General features: G+C 40.3%; 1 protein-coding gene across 2 annotated transcripts in view; it reads left to right on the top strand.

Annotated features, from left to right (window-relative positions):
* The window catches only part of hip1 (huntingtin interacting protein 1), a 57,579-nt gene that overhangs the window by 18,208 nt on the left and 26,407 nt on the right, over window positions 1-12,964 (top strand). Inside the window, exon 1 of one of the 2 annotated variants that reach the window (XM_028045462.1) lies at window positions 737-1,257. The exons of the other annotated variant lie outside the window; for it this stretch is intronic. Within the exon in view, the coding sequence (XP_027901263.1) occupies window positions 1,240-1,257 (18 nt within the window). The 5' untranslated portion in view covers window positions 737-1,239. Of the gene's footprint in view, window positions 1-736; window positions 1,258-12,964 lie in introns of those variants that run through there. 2 annotated transcript variants of the gene reach the window in all.

A 12,964-nucleotide genomic window follows, 5' to 3' on the forward strand; every position in this document is an offset into this window, starting at 1 on the left:
TTTGTGATTTCTTTTTTTAAGAAAAGAAAGTGAGAAAAAAAATCTATCAAATTTGAATTTGGTATCATAAAATCTGAGACTTTATTTTTAAGTTGCATCGCCCAGCCCTACTTAGAAGTTGACGTTATTGCTCCATGAGATGACATTGGTGCGGGCAGCCTCAGCAAACAGAAACAGCACTGCAAAATAAAAGCTCCCTTGTCAAAATAAAAGCTGCCTCTTCAGTTTTGCCTGAAAAATAATAATCTGATGCACGTTTAAGTACAGAAGTCTTGTTGTCCAGCCCAAGACCTCTAGAGCTGGATGGGCTTTGATTAAAATTCAAATGCAATCTGAATCAGCGGTCTTTTTTATTTAGAAGCTGAGAATATAAGATATTGTTTGTATTTTGAGTCTAGATAAACAATCAAAACTATTGTAGTAGATGCATAGTGTGTGAATACAGAGAATGTGGGAGGGGGGGGGGGGGGGTTCTGAGGAGGGGAGTGGGTTCTTTTTTTAAATTTTTCTTTTTTTGTTTGTTTTTTTAGGAAAAGTTTTAATTTTAATTTTTTTAAGTGGAAGATAATCCTACTATTTTTGTGTCTTGAGTTAGATTTGATTATGTAAGATTACTCTGGGTTCATTTCCTGAACTCTTGTCTCCACCCCGTCCTCCCCTTTCCTAGCCGGACACCCTCGGTGGTCCCCGGACCCCATCTTGGGAACCCTCGGGGACTGAGCCATCCCACTCCGCAGGCTCCATGCTACTATTGTCTTACCAGGGAGCGGGCTATTTGCAAAATAAAGGCAGCCTCCTGTCTCTGTGTTGGCCGCTATGAGGGGCGATACCCGGTGAGTCGCTGCCGGGTTTTACTGTGAGGCTGAGCGGCTAGCATCAGCGACACCCCTCCGCCGCTTTCCCCGGCGCACAGCCTCTGCTTCTCGGCGGTCGGATGCTGGAAGTCCTCGCCGATCAGGGAGCGCGTTGGGCTCGCAGTGAGAGGGGAGAAGGGACGCGGAAGAGAAAGGGGTGGGAGGGAGCACAGGATATAGGGACATTTTTTTAAACATACCAAATCAGGACACATGTTGAGCTAACGGGCCGCTCCACCTCCCTCTTCTCCTCCCAAATGCGTTTCTTGCCTCAGTCGCTTTCCCGTTGCTAATTAATCCGGATTTTAAAAAGAGAGGAAAAGGGAAGCCAGCAGTACTCCTCTTCGGCTTTTAAGATCCTGGCTCACCGCTTGGACGGACTACCATGGATCTGAGCAAAATAGTAAGTTCTCAATGAACAGGCTATATTTAAAGGGAAACAGCCTTGTGATGAAAATGTATGTATGTATGTTTTTTTTTTGCGTGGTGTCCAAGAAATAAGTCCTGCTCCACACATGTAGGATCAGGGCTGGTTGCATGTAAGAGATGGCTCTCTGCAAGCAGGGACTTGTTGTCTGCTGATGATTTGTAGCTGGTCGTGGGAAGTTTGGGTGTTTGTTGTGTAGGAGAAATGCTTGAGCTGGTCCAGCTTCTTATTACTGGGTGTAGAAGCTTTAAATCTGAACATCTGGACCTTTAAATGTGCAGCTTTACACAGCAGAAATTAAGATTACTCTTGTGCTGGAAGGAGAAAATGCTTATAAGCTTATTTTAGGTGCAATCTGCTAACTACTGGATCCTTAAAAGTAACTCAAAACACTTTGTATATATAAAAATCTTTTTTTTTTTTTTTTGGTCCATATTTAGCCAAGCTGAGAGTTCTGGATGATTAAGGCTCACAAAAAAATATTCACATCCCTTTATTATTTATTTATTGAGGATTTGTCATACATCCATACAAAGCAAGACATAATAGGCGAAAAGAAGGTAAATGAAAGCTGGGTTTTCAAATTGTTTTCAACAAATAAAAAATCTGTATAGTGTGGTGTGCATTTGAAATCAGTTCCTCCTGAGTCACTAGGTTGTATAGCTGCCTTTCGCAGCAATGCAGCTGCAATTATATTTGCCATCTTTGTATAGCTAGACTGACTTTAATACCAGTTTTTCTTTGTAAAATAACCCAAATTCAAATCTTGTCATAATTTCTTAATAGGTTGTTGTTCTGGACTTTGACTAGATCACGCTAACTCGTACGCTCATGCAAACCATTGCAGTTCTGGCGGTAGCTTTAGATCATTAGCAGCTTTTGATGTGTTTTTCTTGTAGGGATTATTTGTCTTTACCTCCATCTACCATCCCATCTCTGACCAACTCTTACTGTGATGAAAATCATTATCACAGAATATTGCTGCCACAGCTGTTAGTTTCTTAAAGGGATGGTGTGTTCAGGGTAATATGTAGTGGTAACTTTTGATTTCACATAATATCTGTCATGTAGGCACCAAAAAACTCGATTTTGACCTATTCAGACCCGAGTACCTGCTTTTGCTTGCTGGAAATTGAAAACTAGACCCTTAATGTTCTGGTTTCAACAATAACTTTTTCTCTGACCATTCTTCTGTAGAGGCATGACTATGTAGTCCTGTCATTAGTAGGCCTGTGCTGTGTATCTTTGCAGCTTCCATTGAGTTGCCAAGGACTTCTTGGCTGCTTCTCTTCAAAGTTCTCTTAGTTTAGTTTAGGTAGGAACGTAGGTTTACTGTTACGCCATACATCTTCCCATTTTCACACAGTGGATTAAACCATCTTATTTCATCTAGCCCTGCTTTTATCATCTCTACAACATTAACCCTGACTTGTCTGCTCTGATCCTCTGTCTTCATGATTCTGTTTGCTCACAGAAAAGCTGGATTCCTACAATTTTTCTAATTACAAACAGGTGGAGTCTAATTAGGCAACTTCAAATGGAATTGTTTCCAGGGGATTTCATTAAGAGGTTTCAGAGTACAGGGGGACGAAAGTGGCTGGAAAGTGACAACATCTTGAATTGGCATGGATACAGGTGCTGAAGTGTCTCACAGACTGGCCAAGCTCCCGGAGTGCACAGTTGGAGCAGGTGTATGTAAGCCCTAGGCAACAAGACGGGCCTTTCACTGCCCAACATGGATGGATGGGTTCACTTTTAGCCCTTGTGTGGATGTGAGGAGGGGAGGGTAGGAGCAAAGCCACCCACCTGTACTTCTGTAATCCCTAACCAGGAGTCACTCAGAAAAGGTTTTAAAAGAAACGGCATACATAAATGAAGTTGTACTCGAGGAGGAAAAACTGATTTTTCTTGGCTGCGAGATGAAACTAAGCTGCCCACATGAAGCAGCCGGGGCATGTAGCCCAGACATGACGTAGGTGTAAAGATGCAGCGTCTCGCTTAGTCAAGATTCATTCAGATACAATCGGCCTGTTGGCTTCAGATAAACTTCTCTCTATCAGAGGAAAGCATTTCAGCATTGCAAGTCTATCAGTGCTGCCAAGGCTGTCCTGTGAGCTTAACTGCATTGTTTGTTCTGCCCCTGTGTTTTGGCTGTTTTTGGCTTGTAGTGAGACACAGTAGTATGAAAGCAAAGTTCAGCCAAATTTCAAATTCCTGGAAAACTTACATTCCCTTAATTCATTTACGTTGTTAAATCAGTGCAGAGTTAAAAATCCGGGAAGGGTTGTTCAGTATGTTAATTGAGCTGCATTGAAAAGAAGTTTTAGGTACTGATGGATTTATACAAATTATGTCAATGTTCAGGAAAGCTTCATTAGAACCTGCAAGGTGCAGAGTATCAGTGTTTTGTTTTTTTTACAGATGTAGATGACATCTCATTAACTTTTCTGATATTTCAAAGATCCTTCATTCAGCCTAGTGATTTTTATTCTGTTTTTAAAATGTCGAACACTCATGATCCTTACCAAGAGCTTTAAAAGTGGAAAACATGAATGTAGATTGTCTAAGCACCTTCTAACATTGTTAAAATTATATGTCACCAAGGACTTTATACTGACTTAAAGATGACTTATTATGCTTCCTTGAACGGGTTAGGATAAGTTAGGATAAGTCTGTGGACTGTACAAAACATGTTGCTTACATTTTTTGCACAAAATCATTCTTAGATAATGAGACTTTAGTCTGCTCACTTTTTAAATGAGCTGTTTTAGGGCCTCTTAGCACTTTAAATCCAACTGAATAGCTACTCACCCCATCCCTCAACTCAACATTTATACTTGCATGTAAAAATGGCTGCAAACAGATGCAGAATTATACAGCCATACGTCTTTGAAAAGCAGAAGTGGAGCTTGCTGCAACAAGTGGTTTCTGGATGGTAGATCAGCTACAAAACACTTGTCTTTTCATTCCAGTAGCCATTGTACATCATGCAGCAGTAAAACCAGCTGACCAAGCATGCTGAAGCTCAGCTAGGGTTGCTAGGTGACGGGTTATTAGCTAAGGGCACAGTTCCCGTCAATTGGTTTTTGAAACGGCTCATTTTCCAGACACCATAAAACGTGAATTTATTGCCAAAAATGTCTGGATGTTTTTAGAACCAGTTGAGACCCAAATAGGAAGTATAAGAACGGGCAAAAAGTGAATTTTGCATAATCTATTCCCTTTAATACTAGTTCTAAAGTGTAGCTGCTCTGACTCAATCATTTCTAATAGTTTTTTAATATTGAAACTGAGAGGTTTTATTGTTTCGATGGGAACCCACTCTCACACACACCGATCTGCCAAACAACATGTTTTATCAACACTGGTGCAGTGGGTGGAGTTACCTGCTCCTGTGGGTATGATTTACATGCATGACCTTGTTTTGAACCCCGCAGTGGAAACACACACAGGAAATGGTTAGGATAAATAAAAATTTCAGTCAATAAGACATGGAGGAAATGTTTCAGGTTTCATAGTTAAAATGAGAAGACCTTGTTGTATTTATGTTAGAGACTCTTACTTTGATGTAAGAAAGGAAGTACTGATTTGTCCTTTGAAGACTGTACGTTGGACTGGTGGTCCAAATTGACATTGTGCCCTCTGGGAGTTGTGTTCATGATTAGACATCAAGTTAAAACAATTGAAATATTCCCCAACCTACTTGCTGACACACCTGCCAGAGTCAGAGCCCCACAAGCAGCAATACTGCTCTAAAAATAAATTATGATCATACAGCGGAAGTCAGCAAAATTAAGTAGTGCAACTGTACTATCATGCTACCGTATTAGCAGACAGTAACTGTACTCAGTCATATTCTCAAATGCATGTTCATTAATGGAATTGAAAAGAAAAAGCAGCAGTCTCAGTCTAATATTACTGTTATTTTGGTTAAAAACAAAACTGATCTTTGACATAAGTCATAATCTTTTTTGCCAAGAATATTGAAAATTACAATATTTGCTCATTCCAGGACTAAATCTGTGATGGGTTTGATTAGATTTTTCAAAAATATTCTTAAATGGTGACTCTTTGCAACTACTTTACTTAGTCACACTGAGGCGCCATGATGGATGTCGTCGAAAGTGAACGACAAAGTGCATGTGAAGTGAAGGACAGGAGTATTGAACAGAGCATAGAGCCATGGTTCTACACGTTCAAGTCACGCTAGTTTATCTCTCTGCATCCTAAACCCATTTTTACAGTGAAATTAACTAAGTAAAAGCGATATTAGCCTTTTTTATGACAAGCTTTACAGAAGTTGACATGCATTGTTTTGACGTCCGTCATTGCAGTGTGGGCTACTTTCTGAAGAAAGTGATGTCACATGCAAAAAGCCAATTGTTCTCATAAATTAAATATGGTGTAATACTCATGAGCTGGATAGTTTTCTGAATCCAGAAAATAAACATTCACTGATTTAAATCAGAAATTGTTTTAGCTATGGATCCATATCGGACAAAGACTTTTTCCAGGTACCAGGAAAAGTCATCAATAAGACACATCCAAACATTTCTTTAGCAGATCTGACAATCTGAGCTGGCAGTTTGATAAGCAGATTTATTTGCCCTTATAACAAGAAATTGTTTTTTTTAATAGCTGCCAGCAAAACCACAAGTTTTATCTGACTCTGCAGGAAAATGTGGACTCAAACACACACAGAATACCCTGTGATTTGTTTTCTAAGCAGTCAGGAACTCATCTACTGAGGAGATCTTCACAGGCGTCTCCTTTATGACATTTCTTCATGTCTCCCCGGTCCTGCAGGAAGTGCAACTCTGTAGCTACACAACGTCAGTCTCCTTCACACTGTCCTGCGGAGAGCTGTCCTGTTAGAAACGACATGTGAACTGCCACGGGAGGGGGGATGAGAGCCCAACCTTTAGCATATGAGTGTTTGCCTTTGACCAGCTGTGGCCCTCCACCTCTGCCCCCAGCAACAGCAGCCTGGTGCACCAAACAGCCTTGAGCTTTCAAGCTTTTCCTAATAGGCTCTTATGAGACGTCATCATCCCACTGGTATACCACAGAACGCTGTTATTAATGGAGTGGAGGATGCTTGATGGATTCACTGGGAAGCAAGCAGCTCATGTTGACAGACTTTGAAGTGTTTGCAGCAGAATATCTTTAGAGTGATGGATGGTTTATTTCACATCCTGAAATCATGGCAAACTTGGTCTGTTTGCGTAAACATGTGAGTACACTGGGAAAATGACAGTGTAGGAAGAATATTTTGAGTGCCTTTGATTAGCTCATCGGGCAAGATCTTAAAATTGTCTGCCAATTTTCCAAATCTGAGAGACCACACACGACAATAAAAAATATCTTAGTCATAACATGTTTGGCTGTACATTGTGTGGTGTTGAGCCACACAGCAGGAGCAACACACCACATACAAACTGATTTCACTCACCAACGTTCAGATGTCAGACAGGAAAATCTCGCAAAATCTCCTAAGGCCAAACGATAGTTTGTAAGCTATATTTGACAGAGAAAAAATAAAGCGAGTGCACCAGATCACTCTTAGCACACCACACACACAGCAGGAATATCTCTTTAAGATGACCTTAAGAGCAATCCTGATTGTCGGAAGGGGGAAATCGGTGCAAAAATATGCATAATAATCTCGCCATGTTAACTAGGCATAAAGTTAATCACAGTTGATATATCATCACCGTGATTTTAAACAATAAGATCACAATCACATGATTCCTTACATCTTGAACCTCTTGTCTTTAATAACCAAGATACCTGTATCATCTTGGTTAAAAATATATGTATGTTTAATTCCCAGATGCTTTTATTAATTTATGTTGCTGTGTCTGACTTCAGGCCGGCTACAGTGTGCTGTATCCTGTTTTGACGAGAAGTCTGTGTTTGTGCGCAGGGTTTTACTTTGTGGAGATTATTTTTGGCTGCAAGTGTGATCAACCATGTCGGCATCGCTGGTATGTTTTCAATGAAATGAATGTGCATTTGTGGGCAGGGAAATTTCTTTTTAGGCCAGTGGTTCTCAGACTTTTGAAACAGACCATGCCCTCCTTCTTAGAGCAATAAAATAAACAGCAGCGGTAAACAGCATAAGATCAATCGCAGGTTTCTGGAAGGAATTTTTGGCTCAGGAACTGCCGAGTTCAGCTTTCTGGAACCGGTGTCTTGCATGTGTTGGACATATCCCTGGTTCAACACTCCTGGATCAAATGAATGGTTCCTTTTGAAGCCTTTGCAGAACCTGATGACCAGTGAGGAGCAGCTGGTAAACACCTAAAACATGCAGGGTAGGGGCCCTTGAAGACTGGAGTCGGCCACCCTGATTTTGAACCATGCACTGAGTGTGGTGTACAGTCAGAAGTTCACAAATATTTTTTATGTTAATTATTTTACTACAGTTAAGGCTCTATATTGACTAGGAACAGGCTGGACAAAAGATTAAAGGTTTTAAAGGGGGAATATTTAAGAGCTAGTGCTTCTTAAAGAGACAGAGGTCCAATTTGAAGCCACCAAATTACCAAGTCAAATTTCTTATCTATTGATATATACACCTTTTTTCTAACTACTAAATGTAACAGATATGCTTAATAGTGCTGTAAAGTGGCACTATGTGCCTGGAAAATACATATTGTTGCCCCTTGAAAAGTTACAGTTGTAAAAGTCAGTTTTATGTCAGAGAAAGTGTTTTCTTCTACTGTACAGATACCATTGCAGTATTGCCCCTCCCAAACCTGTTGCTACACACAGCTGGTTTGAAAGAAACTTTTATAAAGGTGGCTCCGTTTTAAAGCTACGTTTGGCAGGTTATGAGTGGAAGAGATTGACATGAAATGTGACGAGGTGACAGGGTTTGGTCTCAGCTGCTGCCTGTCAGGCTTGACTGAGCAAATGCTTTAGTAGAATGGGGGTGCTGAGGGGCTAGTGAGAGGCAGGGGCGATTTTCAGCAAGCAGGAAATGGGCAGTGCAGGGTGTGCCAAGACAGGAAGCCTGACTGAGTGCTTGTACCCTCCTTCCACCCCCACCTTCAGCACCTCCACCCCTCTGGGACTTCGCCACAGTGACCATGCCTCAGCATTACAGTGCTGCTGCATTCACACATCGCCTCATGTTTCCTGTTTTCCTTCCTCTCAGCCTCCCTTTACTAGTCACTTGTCACCCTGCACAGTGCAGCAGCTGGTCAGCTCACACTGAGAGCTTTCCCCTTGGCCATGCAGCACCTGAAGGAGAAACTGGATTTACAGAAGCTCCCACCTATTCCTGCACCCTGCTAGGTTTGGTCATTTTGCAAAATCATCTGTAAAAATGGAGCATGGCTGCAAGATGGCAACGTAGGATTTCCGCATTACTGTTAAATATTTTGATGATAATGATCATGATTAACCCTCATGTTCCTCTTTTTTTCCCTTCTGTGAACCAATCCCTGTAAGCTTTAAAAAACACATCTTGCTTTCAAGAGCAAAGAGTCCCTTTATCTGGTCAAATATACAGCATGGCACTTGAAATATAGCTACCTGTGAATATTGTATCCTAGCAGTCGTCTTTGACCATATTGAAGTACATGCAAGGACCACATGGGGTAAAATCCATAAAATGCTTCACGTATTTGTTTAGTCTCGGTTCTCTGTGTGATAGAGGGAGTACAGAGGACCGTCTGACCCTACAAATCCAGATTTCTCAGAAGAGCACTTCAATCAGATGAAGCATGTTGGAGCTGCACTAGACAAAAACCTTCAAATCACAATTTCATAACCAGGAAAATATCTCATTTAGTTCATCCTTTTGTGTTATGTTTGGTGGTATTGTCAAGCAAGAGCCTGTGTTGTACGGTAGCATCTGTTGCAGAGTGGCACAACTATGCATCTGCTGGTCTGATAACCTTGAGTATATACACACTTTCAGTATTTTCACTAATATTTGAAGCAAAAGTTTATAACTTGTTTTGTTGCTGTGTATTTTCAAGAGAGACGCAATAATTACTCCAACTGTTTCTAAAATTGAATAAGATACCAAATATTGCCTTTATAATAATGTAACTTGTGGCATTTAGTTTTGTTTTATAGTGCAGTGCAAAAATTAAGCCACAATATTGCTTGAAAATTAAAGATCTCAAGTGCTTGTTGTGTTGAAAATTCTTGCTTGCATCCTGCTGCTCAGAGTGTTTTAGGAAGGTGTTTTATATTAATTACACCAAATGACAGAACAGCAGACATGCTGCTTCTATGCTTTTACATGAATGTAGTGTCAACAGAAGAAAAATTTACAGGAAGTCAGAAACAAACAAATGTAGGTATTTAAACCTGTCTAAGCATAGCAAATGGCAAATTAGCTGTGCTTTTTAATGGCATAATCAAAGCAATATAATTTGTTTATAAAGATGCATAATCAAACTATATTAAAGCTGGTAGGATTAGGTACATACAAAGTATGTAAAAGGGGAATTTAGGATCGGCTGAATGAAGGATTGTCCAGTTTTTGTACCGGGCTTAATAGGAAGTAGACATCATGTAGTGATATAGTTTCATCTTTCTCTACTGTTGTATGTCTTTGTTTTCATTGGCAAAGCATCCTAATGATCTGATTGTTACTCTAGGATAAAGCATTATGAGTGGTCATTACAAATAGAAAAACAATATATAAGCTCAGTCCATTGCCCATACTTCAGCTATTGCCTCCTGTACCTTAAAATTATTCTGGGAAATGGTAATTCTGCTCTGAATAATACACAATGCAGCGCAACAATGTATTTAATAGGAACTGTTAAATACAGATTTTAAAGAACCCAATTATAGACATCACTTGGACTGAGATGCCTCTTTGTCATATATTACTAAGGATTCTGAGACTGACACTTAGAGTTACCACCTTTAATATTAAATTTAGGCTTTAATGAGATCATTTAATAAGAATGAACTAGCTGCGGTGTCTATTATTAGTGCTTTACTCTTTATTGAGCTTTTTGCTCCTCCTTCTTTCTAATAATCAGGGTTATGTATTTAAGATGTCACTTCCCTTTAACAGTACATTGTCAGGGTCTCTCTGGAGGCCTCCCACACCTGCTTATGACGGTCAATGAAAATGTGTCTGTTTTGTTCTTCCTTTTTTCAATTTTATCTATGAAGTATTTTCTCATGATGGGAAAATTAGGGGCCCCTCCTCATTATTAACAATAGATTATGTCACAGCTGTGTCCGGAAATGAACTAGAGCAAAGCATGGTGTACATTTATGGTGAAAAAAGTATTTTTCCCTTTACAGATTTCCTATATTGTTTTTTGTAATACTTTCAATCATCAAACTATGGTTAATATCAGACCTGTGTACATTTTTCATGTGAAGATTTCAGTTATTAAGGGAAGAAAAGCTATCTAAACCAAATCTACGTGAAAAAATAATTGTCCCCTTAAGCCTAATAACTGGGCCACCCTTGGTGACACCAACTGCCATCAAATGATTGCAACTCCCTACATAAATTTGTTGAATTGTTTTGGGTTAGGCACATGTAGAGCATGAATGGCCTATTTGAGATGTTCTGTGAGGACTTGTTGGGGCATCACTGTCCTGTTGCATAACTAAGTGCACCTCTCAATGACTCAAAAAACAAAAGCAAGGTTTTGGAGTGAACTAAAACCCAATTAAGGTAGTTTTTTTGTGCCATTTCTAGGTACTCTTGCTGGTATGTTTCATTTTGCACCTGAACATCCCTAAACTGACAGCTGGACATTCTTCATCTTACTGCAAGTCATTCAGGTCCTGAAGGAGCAGTTTCAAAACTACATTTTGTATTTTCTTAGGCCGTCTTTGTTTGCTAATAATAACAGTCACTTAAGAAAGCTCAAACTGTGGAAGCATGTTTTTTTTTTTTCCTGGACTGTGTGTTGGACTATTTTGGAAAATCAGAGTTGCACAAAGGAATGCTTTTATGTTTACACGAGAGGCATCATCCCCAACAGCAAAGCAGCAGATGGGGACGAGAGTCAACAAGTGAAGGCTGTTTCATTTTGCAGGCAGGGGACGCTTCCTCTTTTCTCTGAGCACGGGTCCTTTGGTGGACACAGTCAGGCTGCCATCAGCATATCAATGCAGGCTCTTTTTTTCTTCTCCAACAGAAGGCTTGGGCAAACTTAACATGCTTTCAGCACTGTATCAATAACACTTTGTTGCAGAGCAGAGCTGTGTTAAAAGATGTTTCTAGATACTGAGAGGCAACAAGGCTTTCTGTGCTCGGCTGGTGAAGAATTGATTGAGAACTGGTTATAGTTCATCATATAAAGACATAAATAAGAAGGCATAAAGTTCAAAGACCTCATTCCTGTGGATGTGATGATATGGATTGAGGTATTACCTACTCATAGGTCCCACAAATCTCACTTCTGGTTTTATTTTGTGTCATTGAACCAAGTGGGCTGGTCTGAGTTGCTGCACCTCTGGTAGCTTAGAGGCCATTGATGCCGGTCAGTCGGCTCAGCCAACACCAGGAGTCTCGGTCAGCTGCTACTCCCATTCAACCCAAACGTAGCACAAAGTCTCACTGTGCTACAATTGGCTCATCCTGGTGTGGGAACGATTCGTACTAGTGTTTGCTCAATCATCCTTTGATTTGTTTGGTGTGTGGGTATAGGAAAGAACAAAGGGGGCAAATTTAAATCTATTGAGGCAGCGTCAAAAAATATATAAGCGCTGACATTTATTTTCGATTGTGAGCCATTTGAATGCAAAGAATTCAGGCTCAGTATTATTGTACCCATATGTTACAGGGGCTATTGTACAAATGAAATATGGTCCCTCTTAAGAGGAAATTACACAAAACTCACTTCCCTTGTTGAGACTGCAAAGGAAATGTGAAAACAGTTTGCACTCAATGACGCATCTTGAGGCCAGTGTGAACCTGTGATGTTTATTGTGCTCCATTGATTTTCTTATTTAAGATGATTAAAACACCCTTAGATCCACAACATTCTAAATTAAATCTTAAATATTATTGTTATGATGTTATTGTCAGCATTGTCTTATTTCTTTTGTCTTCACGTGTTTGTGAAGTAAGAACGTAGGCAGCCAGCAAACTGTTACCTCTGTGTAACCAGGCTGGGTCGCATCCTATCTTCAGCGTTCATTGGACAAATGAGTTGCAAACCATGGTTGCTGCAAAACAACATTGCTAACCACTGTTCGCACTGAAGTGCAGCCTTATAGCTGGACGGTAGTTCATTTAAAAAAAAAAAAAAATCACTTCTGTCTCAGGACAACACAGAGACACACAGGACAGACAACATGCACTGTAGAGGTAGAGATGTACATAAGACAAGCCGCTTGTCTTTGGGATGGCTTCATTAAACTAAACAATAAGTTCTTGTTTTCATAAAGCAAGTGGCCTAATTTAACTCAGTGTGACTGGCCTCTGTGGTTTGGATCAGAGGAAATACTCTGGAGGTTTCTTAACAGCTTTACGTCTTCTGCACACCCTGAACAGGGCAGTGATAGCACTGATGCGCTCTAGAGTCTGAACACCAAGCAGTTCTTCTGATCAATGTATGGACTGAAGCCCAATCAGTGCGGAGGGTGTGAAGTTCAGAGCCGGGTAGGTGTGAGCGGCAGCAGCCTGGTTCCTCCTGTCCTCATGCTGCATCTTCACCAATGAATCATGCCTACGACTTAA

This window comes from Xiphophorus couchianus, chromosome 18 (assembly GCF_001444195.1).
Source record: "Xiphophorus couchianus chromosome 18, X_couchianus-1.0, whole genome shotgun sequence".
Lineage (NCBI taxonomy): Eukaryota > Metazoa > Chordata > Actinopteri > Cyprinodontiformes > Poeciliidae > Xiphophorus > Xiphophorus couchianus.